This window comes from Erpetoichthys calabaricus, chromosome 11 (genome assembly GCF_900747795.2).
Source record: "Erpetoichthys calabaricus chromosome 11, fErpCal1.3, whole genome shotgun sequence".
Taxonomy (NCBI): Eukaryota; Metazoa; Chordata; class Cladistia; order Polypteriformes; family Polypteridae; genus Erpetoichthys; species Erpetoichthys calabaricus.
The window spans coordinates 145,631,057-145,644,284 of record NC_041404.2 but is presented as its reverse complement, the minus strand read 5'-3'; the positions used below and the strand labels follow the sequence as shown (position 1 = coordinate 145,644,284).

Sequence of the window (13,228 nt, the reverse complement as noted above, 5' to 3'; positions counted from 1 at the left end):
AGCTGTACTATCAACAGCTTTGAGAGTATTTTGTAACTGCCATGGATTAGAACTTATAGTAGGAAAGTAATTAGTATGTCAGTCATATACTCCCATGGATGAAAGGATTTGAAAGGAGAGTGTTTTCACTTCAGCATAACAGCAGAGCTATGCCCTCCCAGGGTCCACTTAAGGCATGTCCCTTCATCTCCTTAAGAGGTGATCCCATGGGTAAACTGGGCTTTTAAACACGGAGGATACCAGTCTCTAACCTATTTATGTATTCAGAGACAAATAATCTAGCCACTAAATCCCATAAGGTACCTTGTTTATAAGCCTTCCACTTCACATCACTGCTTGTACGCTGATGACTAGTTTGATCCTATCATTTGTCTAATTTCCAGATGATAAGGCAAGATAAAGCCTTTGGTAGTGAGCATCATATGGCTTTCTCTGAATGCTGTAGGATAAATACTATGGGGACTGGGTGGCCTAGGAGTCTTGTAACAGCTCATTACATTCACAACCTTGTAGTCTCTTCCCTACTTTATATCTGTAATTGTGGCCTGAGTGTCTTGCTAAGCGTTTGAAGTCATTTTGCACCCAGTTCTGTCACTTATGTTCTTTATTGGATTCTCGGGCTACGTTCACACTACTATGTTTCATTTAAAAACAGCATTTTTTAAATTTTTTTTTATTTGGATCTCCGTGTACACTAGTTATTTCACATTGTTTACAAAAATATCGATGTCCACATTAAAATGATCAAAACACATATGATGTAGTCGTTTGCCTAAATGGGACATAGGTGGAAATATCCTTGAAGGAATGGTAACATCACTGGCCACAGGATGTAATGTGAAACTGTAGCGACTGGTCAGTTTGTCATTTACAAACGTATTCAACGTTGAGGTTGTACCAAATGCGCCTTAGATGTGTTACGGGTAAGCCACACAACAAACGTCAAGGAGAACAACTCTTCTCAGTCTGCTTTGTTGGAATATGATTGTCTTCTGAAAAGGCTGACCAGTCAAGGAATGATATGTTCTAATGTGCAGGATCCAATCAGAATGTGGCCACTCAATAAGCATGTAAGAATCGGAGTATGATTAGAATCTGTATGTTCTTAAGTCGTCCGTCCCCTCCCAAATCCTATCCACATTATAATGATGAGCTGGTATTTTCATTAGTATACAACTTGGGAGAGCATTTTCAAAAGTCTCCATTTCTGGGTTTAAAAATGCCAGGGTACAGTGGATGTAAGATGTCAACGGAGACTAATGTCCACGTTTTTAAACAAGAACATATCTATTTGCAGTATCCGTGTGTGTGTTATACAGTGCATCTGGAAAGTATTCACAGCACATCACTTTTTCCACATTATATTATGTTACAGCCTTATTCCAAAATGGATTAAATTAATTTTTTTCCCTCAGAAGTCTACACACAACACCCCATAATGACAACGTTTACTTGAGATTTTTGCAAATTTATTAAAAATAAAAAAAGTACGTAAGTATTCACAGCCTTTGCCATGAAGCTCAAAATTGAGCTCAGGTGCATCCTGTTTCCCCTGATCATCCTTGAGATGTTTCTTCAGCTTAATGGAGTCCACCTGTGGTAAATTCAGTTGATTGGACATGATTTGGAAAGGCACACACCTGTCTATATAAGGTCCCACAGTTGACAGTTCATGTCAGAGCACAAACCAAGCATGAAGTCAAAGGAATTGTCTGTAGACCTCCGAGACAGGATTGTCTCGAGGCACAAATCTGGGGAAGGTTACAGAAAAATTTCTGCTGCTTTGAAGGTCCCAATGAGCACAGTGGTCTCCATCATCCATAAGTGGAAGAAGTTCAAAACCACCAGGACTGTTCCTAGAGCTGGCCGGCCATCTAAACTGAGTGATCGGGGGGAGTAGGGCCTTAGTCAGGGAGGTGACCAAGAACCCGATGGTCACTCTGTCAGAGCTCCAGAGGTCCTCTGTGGAGAGAGGAGAACCTTCCAGAAGGACAACCATCTCTGCAGCAATCCACCAATCAGGCCTGTATGGTAGAGTGGCCAGATGAAAGCCACTCCTTAGTAAAAGGCACATGTCAGCCCGCCTGGAGTTTGCCAAAAGGTACCTGAAGGACTCTCAGACCATGAGAGAGAAAATTCTCTGATGTCTGATGAGACAAAGATTGAACTCTTTGGTGTGAATGCCAGGCGTCATGTTTGGAGGAAACCAGGCACCGCTCATCACCAGGCCAATACCATCCCTACAGTGAAGCATGGTGGTGGCAGCATCATGCTGTGGGGATGTTTTTCAGCGGCAGGAACTAGGAGACTAGTCAGGATAAAGGGGAAAGATGACTGCAGCAATGTACAGAGACATCCTGGATGAAAACCTGCTCCAGAGCGCCCTTGACCTCAGACTGGGGCGACGGTTCATCTTTCAGCAGGACAACGACCCTAAGCACACAGCCAAGATATCAAAGGAGTGGCTTCAGGACAACTCTGTGAATGTCCTTGAGTGGCCCAGCCAGAGCCCAGACTTGAATCCGATTGAACATCTCTGGAGAGATCTTAAAATGGCTGTGCACCGACGCTTCCCATCCAACCTGATGGAGCTTGAGAGGTGCTGTAAAGAGGAATGGGCGAAACTGGCCAAGGATAGGTGTGCCAAGCTTGTGGCATCATATTCAAAAAGACTTGAGGCTGGAATTTCTGCCAAAGGTGCATCGACAAAGTATTGAGCAAAGGCTGTGAATACTTATGTACATGGGATTTCTCAGTTTTTTTATTTTTAATACATTTGCAAAAACCTCAAACTTTTTTCACGTTGTCATTATGGGGTGTTGTGTGTAGAATTCTGAGGGAAAAAATGAATTTAATCCATTTTGGAACAAGGCTGTAACATAACAAAATGTGGAAAAAGTGATGCGCTGTGAATACTTTCCAGATGCACTGTATTTCAACTTGGTTTCTTTTATCCTCTCAGATTGCCAGGCTGCGCAGTGAGCTTGATATCGTGGAGGGGAAACTCCAAGGTGATGTCTGAAATGCTAACAGAGATGGTGCCTGGGCAGGAGGAGCCATCAGACCTTGAGCTTTTGCAGGTTAGATGTGTTTGTCCTACTTGTGTCATTTAACCACCAAAGATAGCTACTTAAGAGGATTAAATGTACCCCAAGGACAATTTTATTTTTTATTCTTATTGTGCTTTTATTTTAGTTTTTGAACAATTTATATTAAATTTCCAAGTGCCTGTCAAACAGTATGAAATTCCTTTTTCAGAGTCTGGCACTACAATGAACTGTTAGATACAGGAGATATCGGGAGGAATGAATATTATACAAATGACCTTTGCTTGAGTCTTTTAGAGCCCATTATTCAAAATAAATAAGGGTGGCAAACTTATTATAAGATATGGATATTGAAAACTTAACCCATTTCTTTGATCTTGCATGATGTTAAAAGTGGAGGCTTGTAGGATTATCCTCAAACAAAAGCAAAGGAGAATGCTTGATGAATGAAAAAATAAAGGCACATGTTAACCAATACATTGTGAAAACTATGGGGTGCCCAGATCTCCAGACTGTAGATACAAATGTAGAAACACAGTCAAGAGTTTCAATAAAGTGATATTTATTTGACAGAAATATCTTTTATACAGGTCACGATCTTCCAAACTCAGACTCCAAAACAATAAATCTTCTTGTCTCTCATCCTGGCAAGCTTTGTCCTCCTCCTTCTGACTCAACTCACCTGGATGAGGACACGTGGCTTCTTTTATGCCAGACTTGGGAGTACTTCCAGTGTCAAGTGATTACAGCCTGGAAGCACCTCTGAGTCAGGTGGAACCTCTTTCACGGTGTACGCCTTTTTTTACAGCCCCTTCCGGTGGAACCCACACACCCTAACAGGGCTGCTCACCAAGATGCATTTCCCAAGGTGCCCTGTGGGAGCACAAATAAGAGCGCCACCCAAGGGAAGCTGCCTCTTAGTGTGGTGGAGGATTAAATAGCCCCCAGAGATAGTCCTTCCCTGTTCCTCCATTTCTTCCTGGCCAGGGAAGGTACTGCTGACAAAACTGGCCGGGATGCCTGATCATCCACCTGGAGCCTCCTGTGCGGGTAAAGAATTTTCATTCTTCCTCGGCAGGATCCCAGTCTATCCATCTTGTAATCGGAAAAGAGGAAAAAGTATGTTATAAATGACAAGTCTCCAGTGAGATGAAGAATAAGGTGTGATAGAATAATGATGTAATTGTTTTTCCATGTTTGGTAAACCTGTGCATTGTATAGCTATTAGGCAGGTAAATCTATCCCAGTGTTAGTGGGTGTGTACATTTAATTATATGAATATTGCCACAGACCATCGGTCTTCATCTCATGCTTGAACTATTACAGCTATTGTGTTCCAAGGCCATCTATTTTCTCCTGAATATCACCCTTTGTCAATTATTTCTAGAGGCTGTGGCCAGAAGTCTTACTGCATTCCCTGGCTTGGGGGAGAACAGCTAGCTAGCAGTAATGACTTACTGAATTGAGGAGGAGGCCGCCACTGCATCTGCCTGCTGTTTCTGTCTCTGTTCATTTATTAGTAATTAGCACAAACATGGATGTCTGCCAGAGACCTAACACAAACCCAGTGTCGGCCGCAATCTTGCTAAACACAGGCAGCTTTTATGGCAACACAGAAGTCCCTCATTTTCTCTTTGTTTCCTGTAATTATAGATTTTTTTTTAATGTTTTGGCTCCACCCATTCTATATATAAAAGTTGCTTTAGATCAGCAGTAAATTTGGTGGGGGGTTAGAAGCTGTGGGTTCTCCTGACCTAGATTGGTTTGTTGGCTGTTATTTGTGGTTTTCTAACTCCCAGAAGTGGCTAGATGTTAAAAACTCTACGCAGAAATCTGACTTGTTAGAGAAGAATGGATTCACAGCCTTCCAAATGACTCATTCAAAATGTTCTACTGTACACCTGGATGCTAAGAATGGACAAAGGTTGGTCCTGACAACAGCAACTAATCGGTCCGATTCATTTACCCTCTGCAGGAACTGAACAGAACCTGTCGAGCCATGCAGCAAAGAATTGTAGAGCTCATCTCTCGAGTGTCCAATGAGGAAGTCACTGAGGAGCTGCTGCATGTCAACGATGACCTCAACAATGTGTTCCTCCGATATGAAAGGTCAGTCTGTCCAACTTTAGCCAGAAGTAAACTTATTTATATATTAAAAAAAAAAAAAAAAAAAAAGGTTCTAATATTACAATCATGACTTAATTAACGTTGGCCTTTTTATGTAGACTAGCACCACACACACCATCATTATTTTTCTGTTTTCTAAGCAGTTCACATGTTAATAGGATCAATGGGATTTTTTTTTTTTTTTTAATAACTTTTATGTTCATGCTGGGCTTTCTGTTTTAGATTTCTCTGGAAATCTTACACAACATCTGCAGTGTTTATTGTTCAATGGTATGACAGGGAACCGTTCAATACAGTAGAAACCTTACTTGAGGAGTTGTAGTTTATAGATTTGCGCACGAGTATCACAAATTACTACTTCACAAACACAAACCCAAAAAAACGTGATAAAGGGGTAAAAAGACAAATAAACACAGTTCAAGAATCCTTCCTGGAGAATGGCTAACATGCAAGCCAGTCAGTGAGTCTTGGAGATCTAGCCTCATTCTCAGCCCTCCATTGTTTTTTGCTCAGCCCTTCTCTCTTTCGCTTTCTTTCTCTCTCTCTCTCTGATCTAACTTTTTTCTTTCTCTTCACAATATAGTCCTCGTATCTTGTAGCTCAGTGTTTCTCAACTGCTGTTGGTAGGTCGCAAGTTGCTATTGTTTATAATGGCAGTGTGCCCTGAAGTGGGTTGATCCCTTTACACTCTATTGTGCTCGATTCACCAAGAGGGTTTCAGCACTCAAGGAGGGCACTTATATGGGAAAAGTGAGTCAAAACAGAAAATTTCAGAAACATTGTTTTAGATAATTATTTGCCTATTGGAAGAATATGATCCGTTGTAGCAACCCCTAACAGTAGCAGCTGGAAGAAGAAGATAGGCAAATAATTATCATTGTGAGTATTAGTAGCGAGGAGTTCTGACGAACATGCTCGATTCACCTGGGGGTACACTGGTATGGGGAAAAAGTGGGTCACAGCTCCTGAGAATTACTTCAGCTTCTGTCTTTGATTGTGGGTTGTGCTGTGAGGAGTTAGGTGGTGTTTTCTGTGACTTGTGTTCAGTCAGTTTATGTGCGTACCTATGGAAAACTGTCTGTTTCCATGCTTGACTTGATTACCCCATTTCAAAATCACTATCGGCAAAAAGTTCAGAAACACCTCTGGTGGATCTGCTCTGCATATGCAGAATGGGTAGTGGTTAGTCCTAGTTTTTTTCTGCTAAAAAGAGGCCAAACACAAAAGGATACACTTTCTCCATTAAGAGTTGTGTGATATGCCTTATTTGGGCTTATAAGAGTTTCTTCCCTTGCGATTGTAGACTTAGAAATTAAAGGACATCTTTGAATAAGATTGTTTTACATTTTATATTTTAAATACCCCATGTAGTTTTTAGTGTTGCCCATAAAAAATTTATTCTGTTTTTCATGCAGAGACAAAGTTTCTGATCGAATAGGCGTCAATCGTGACCAACGCTGGACAATAGTAAATGGTATCAAAAATGTAATGTTACTTGTTTAGCTTAATCAATATACCAAGTCATCCTAGTGTTTGCCCACAATGTCCCAAACACAACCATATTTACTAATTGAAATATTGTTAAATAAAGCACTTCTGGGAAACATTCTGTTGAACTAAAATAGAATGTGCTGAAAGGCCTCTGAGCATTTCAGTTGAAGTCCTGTCTCTCCCGCTTATTCATTGGTCACGAGTTCACCCCAGTAACAAGCTATTCATTGGCTAACAGTACGTTTCATGGTATGGACAGTGCCAAATTTGCTGAATGATTAGTATTAAAAATGAAAGAAAAGGCAGTAATGTTATCGGGATGAGCATATGCCTTGTGCTTGTACATATCAGAGATGATTCACTAACCAGGAGTTTAATTTTACCCCTGCAGTTTCACAGACTGACCCTAAATAATCCTGATGTGCTCCAGTTGTGGAAATGAATATAATTGTAACCACAGGAGATGGGTCCACAACTGAAATGTTCGGTCACTTCTGAGCGCTATGCCTTTTTGTTCACAAGACCATTTTCCACAGGTGGTTTATTTAGCAATACTTTATTAAAAAATACATGTCTGGGATGTTGTAAGCATATGAATGGTTGACTTATGAATTTTGTAACCGGAGTGATATGAGATTATTGTCATGGATGTTTTTGATATTTTATGCTGCTATCCAGTGTCTGCCATAGATGCTCCTTCTATGAGAAACTTTGTATCCAGTCTGCATGAAAACACAAGGTTACAAATTTTTGTAGCCCATCACTACAAACTACATAGTGTAAGTGACATATAAAAATCATATTTGGATGGAGTATTTGTTTAAAGGAAAAAAGAAAATATTGGAAAAGTTTAGTAAATAATGCAATGGGATATCTTCAGTTATTTCAGTGTTCTTAGCAATTTGTGTGGTCTAAGAAACCAAAATCAGGAATATTTAAAGATTTTGCTGCATAGGTTAGTAGTTTTACATCATCCCGGCAGAATGTTAATTGAAATATGTGTTACCTAGGTGTTATAGAAGCTGTTACTTGATCAGATGTTGTAGACACTGCAATAAGTGTCATGGCCCCCTTTATCTCAAGGTCACAGGGCATAAATCATCTCGGCACCCTCTAAATTTACCCAAATGAACTGATTTACAAAACTGTTTATTAAGTAAAGAGACAATAAAAGTGACATTTGATAATGTCATACTTCATTTTATTCCATCTTGCTTGACTACACACACACACACACACACACACACACACACACACACACACACGCGCACACACACACCACACAGCCGTGCAGTATCTGTTTTTTGTAGCTTTTGTTAAAAGATCTTTGTCATCTTCAGGGTTGTTTTGTCAGTCGCCTTTGCTGTTATTAGAAGCAGTCACCAGAGGGTGCTGTTGTTTCATTTATCCATAAATGTCTGTCTCCATCTTCTTTTTTTGGCTGCTCACATTTTCTATTCTTTCATATTGTGCTGTTATTTTTATTTTGTATTTCTTTCTGTATACATTATCCACTTTTCATATTGTATTTCCCATGATATTTTGTCTCCCACACTGCTTTTTTTATTACCTTTCTTTTTCTTGCTATTCACTGTTACTAATTTTATTTTTTGTCCTTGCAGCCTTCTAACACTTTTTTTTCCCTTATAATCCAATTTGTAAGCCTTTTTGAGGGTTTTGAACCCACTCTCTTTAGAATGTGGATAAAGCCAGGTAGTTGATGTGAAAAGCAGTATAACATGGCACAGACGTCATTCCACACATTTTCTGATGTTTAATTTTCATCACTGACCAGACTGTTTCCAGTTGATAGCCTTGTTTAATCAGGATCAACTACACACACAAAGAAGATTTTGCTTCCTGAACACTTTTAAATGTATGTTATGGATTTCAGCCTGCTGATCACAAAACCACTTTTTACATTTTCCTGTCATGTACTGTTTTATTGCAACTGCCTATTTTGTGATTTCCTCTCATATTATACATCTACATATCTAATACAACAACTACAGCTGGAACATCTGTGGTGATCAGCTTGGATATACCAAGTACAGTCTAGCTAAACATTAGAAGAAGTTAGTCTAGAACAGGCCATTCAGCCTAAACAAAGCTTGCCAGTCTTACCCACTTAATTCCTTCAAAATTACATCAAGTTGAGTTTTCAAAGTCCCTGAAGCCCTGCTGTCCACACATTACTTGGTCACTTATTCCAGGTGTCTATTGTTCTTTGAAGAAAAACTTCCTGATGTTTCTGCAAAATTTACCCTTAACAAGTTTCTCACTCTATCCCCATCTTCTTGTTGAATTTTAAAGTTACAGTCTCAATCCACTGGACTAGTTTCCTTCATAATTTTAAACACTCTTTTTGCTATAACTTATCCACTGCACTCCTGGAATCAGCCTTGTTAATCTCCTTTGGTCTTTTTCTAGCTCTGCTTTGTATATTTTTATAGCCTGGAGACCAAAACTGCACATAGTACTCTTAGGTGAGGTCTTTGTCGTGTGAGTTATAAAGCTTGAGCAGAACCTCCTTGGACTTGCACTCTACACAGCAGTGCTCTATATAACCTAACATCCTATTACCCTTCTTAATGGCCTTTGAACATTGTCTGGAGTTTGGTAGTGACAAGTCAACTGTGACTCCTAAGTCCTTTTCATAAGGTGTACTTTCAGCTTTCAGGCCTTCCATTGTGTTTTTAGATCTAACTTTTTTACTTCGTATGTGTAATACTGTACATTTACTTGCATTAAATTTCATATGCCATAATTCCACCCAAGCCTGTATGCTACCAAATCTCTCCGTACCGATTCCTTGCATTCTTGAGTACAAAAATCCTCATTATATTAAAAAGATCTGGCTGCTCCATAAGCGTTTGGTTCCAGGTCATTAAAGTGTGGCACATATACCACTGGTCAACCCAACAAAGATGTTTTTACCCCCTCTTCATGTAAAACCTGGACTGATGAAAAAATCCAATAAAAAAATAAGGTAATTGATTTTGAATACTTGAGACAGATGTTTCCTTGAGTAACTGATGCCAAGATTAAGGTAGACATATTTGTTGTCATTGATGACATGTCTGATTTGTGTAACATGTGGTTCACAGATCTGCAAGTTGGGCCAGAGGAAATCCAATGAAAGGCATTCAGTAAAGTTGTTGAGAATTTTCTTGGCAATTACAAAGCACCAGACTCCATCCATCTAGTTGGCAACATGCTTCAAACATACAAAACCATGAAATTAAACCTTTTGCTACATTTTCTGCTTCACACTTTGACTTCCTCCATGCTATTTTTGGCACAGTCAATGATGAACATGACAATGGGTTTCACCAGGACATTGCAATGATGGAAAGCAGCCAAGTGGACTCCATTGATGTTGGCTAACGTTTGTTGGACACCGAAACGAGAAGCATCAGATACCAAGTACAAATGAAAATCGGCAGCAACGGAGTAATGCAAAATGTCGGCATCATTAAACGGTTAAACGCACTAATTTAAAAAAATAAGTTAATTTAATTTTTATTCAAATTTTATGTGATAAAATCTGAAATTATATTTGTGATCACCTGGAAGCTGTCTATTATTACCATTAACTATTCTTCAGGAAGCAAATCTTCTGAATACATTTGTTGTCTGCTGTATTTTTTTGTAAGAATCACTGAGAACACATGAAAATTGCATGTGGTAATTTACTATCTTTTGTGAACTGTGTGTTCAGTTTTTAGAACATTAGTTTCTTGGCATTTTTCTGCATGTGTAAATTGCTGCATGAAACTGAATGCCTGCTGTACTTGAATTACAGTTTAAGTTTGAGTGCTAGAGTGAAAGGTCTGTTTAGTAAATAGGGCCTTCATTTATCTCGAGCTGTCAAGTCATATCATCTTTGCTGAGTTGAGAGCTTGTTGTGTGTTGATGAACAGAATCCCTTTGACTTAGATGTCCTTTTTCTGGTTCATTTTAGGTTTGAAAGGTATCGCTCAGGACGGGCCTCCCAGAACTCCAATAATGGGGTAAGATGTAGGACTTTATGCAAGCCACTTTGTGCTCAGTAGAGGCCTGGCACTAAGATGCTTTTTTTTTTTTTAAGTTGTTTTGAAATGTAAAATATGAAACTGACATGGCATTCAAATTCTCAGTGCTGCAGGCAGCTACATCTCATAAGAACAAAAAAAAAATGTTTTGGCTGGCGCAGAACAGTCAGCCCAACATAATTTTTAATTTGGTCCTTGCCAAGTGTTTCCAAAACATTTAGATTTGAAAGGCCCTGGCATGCTGCTACCAGCCACACTTGTAGGCAGCAGATTCAATGTATGTACACTTAAGAAGCTTCCAGTTCATGCTGTTTTTGTCAGCTAAAATGGCTTCTTTGAAATCTGCTGATAAGGTTTTCAGGACCAAGTTTTTAAAAATGTCTCGGCGTAAGCTGCCCTAATTCAAGGTGTTTGTAAGAAATGTAATTGTTAATTTCATGAGGTAGAACTACATAATAAAGAAAAATAGTTGTGTCATGAATTTGAAATATTAAAATGTGTGGTTCAATTTCAAAGCATTAAGTATTCTTGATTGTAATGTAAATTTGTCATTTTATACCCTCTGGTAGATTCATAGAGAGCTAGATCCCTAGTACAGGATTAAAAATTGAAAAATAACATTGTTTGTTATTGCTGACATTTAAATAGTCCATAACAATATTACACATATTTAAGTTTGAAATTTTTCATTTTTTTAGCCTTCTGGGATTGGCTCTTAGACAGCTAGGACCACTGGTAAAGAATCAAATTGCAAAAATATAATTTTGTTGGTCAGCAATCTCAAATCAGCATAAAACGACACTCCACATGCCTATATTACCAATCCTTTTTTTGTTGTTATTGAATGTGAAAACATTTAACTTTGACCCCTCTGACCCCACGTATACCATTAGGAGGTGATCCTCTAGGGTTGTTTGACGTGACATCCACAATTTCAAGTCCTTCTGATTATTTTTGCTGGAGACACCTATTAGTTTACTCTAAAGGGGGTAATTTCCTGCACAAAATATTGTGCAAAAATGGCCTAAAAATGTTTTCTGGTTTAGCGGTTCATATACTATAGGAAATCAACTCGAGTTGAACGTAATATGTGGGAGTTTTCTCAAACCGATGAGTCGGAGGCACCAGACAAATTCTTATGAGCACAAAAACACAGCTACAGTGATGCATCTAGGTGACTGCTATGATCTTCTTATTTAGTATACTTATCGTATTAAAATATTGTAAGAGCAAAATGTTTTCATGTAATCCTCTGCCCATTTAAAAGGAAGGTTATTTTAAGACCACTATCAAGGTTATCTTCTTCAGCCTTGTTTTCGTCTTTTTTTAAACTGCCCGGAAACAACAAGAATGTCACAGTCGACTTTTTCCAGTGATCTTCAGGCTTGGCCTTTATTTACATGATCTTAACTAATTGGAGTCAGTCGGCTGTGTGCTCCCATGGTGCCAATCGCCTAAAGTTACATACTTAATGACCAAGATCAACTAGTCTGTGAATGGCTAAGATAAAATCAGTTTTAATTTTCTTGGGAGTTGACCTTTGTGTGCAGATTGGCAGGAGAACGGACAATCAACGAAGGCTCTTCTGGATTTTTGCTACATAGAATATAGCAATAAGGAACATGTGCGTTTTGAACCTTACAAACAGAAGAAAAGCTCATCTTTCTTATGTCTTGTGTTTTACATATTAAACAGAATGGGGAAAAAAAGGGCTCAACTTGCTGTAGCTGTTAAACCTTCGCATAGTTCTATCGGGTAGCACAGGGGCTTGGAACATCATGTGCAGAAGAGAGGCTTGTCTGTCTCAGGGTTTAAGTACCATGACAAAATTAAAAATATAAAAGAGGGCAGAGATAGATTGCTGCCGAACATGACACAGCTGTCCATTCGTAGCAAGGTGCAGGCACCCCAGGCAGCATACTATTGGCTGTCAGAAAAAGGGGTGAGAACAGCTGTGCTGGAAAGTCCTAACCTGGTTGGTAAATTAGACCTGTCCAGTGATTTTAATTTGTGTAATTTGCCCTGGTGCAGCGACAAGATCTACGACATTGGTCAGCAAATCTGACATGCCCCACAACAAAAAAGCTGGGTAATTTGACATCGCCTTAAGGCAGACTCTGAGGAATCATGTCTCTGATTTTTATTTTCACAGAACATTTCAATCCATCATGTAGGCAATTTTTAGAATTGTCCATTTTGATTCCGTTGCTTATAAAGATAACACAGTCCCAGACTGGTACATTTTGGCCCTTGTGTCATTGAACCTTTTAGTGTGGTCTTCTCTTAGCACACCATGCAAATGAACTCATTCAAAATAAGTTAATTAACTTACAGTTCTGTAAGGTCTTCATTTACTTGGGGGGCTTTGAGAGGAGTGTGCCGAATAGCAGATAATTCAGTTTATTGCCATTCTACCTTACATAACAATGCAAAGTGCTTGTTTGCTAGTCTGAATAACAATAAAGAGACTGTATAGTGATAAAGCTGATGATTCACAAACCCGACCTCTACACAGTACAAAGTCTACAC

General features: G+C 39.0%; 2 protein-coding genes across 2 annotated transcripts in view; one reads left to right on the top strand and one right to left on the bottom strand.

Annotated features, from left to right (window-relative positions):
• Window positions 1-13,228, bottom strand: part of LOC114661106 (retinoic acid-induced protein 1) — a 684,250-nt gene that overhangs the window by 418,325 nt on the left and 252,697 nt on the right.
• The window catches only part of LOC114661104 (TOM1-like protein 2), a 93,439-nt gene that overhangs the window by 47,156 nt on the left and 33,055 nt on the right, over window positions 1-13,228 (top strand). The window contains 4 exon segments of the mRNA XM_028814236.2: window positions 2,963-2,995; window positions 2,997-3,080; window positions 5,023-5,156; window positions 10,630-10,678. Of these exon segments, the coding sequence (XP_028670069.1) occupies window positions 2,963-2,995; window positions 2,997-3,080; window positions 5,023-5,156; window positions 10,630-10,678 (300 nt within the window).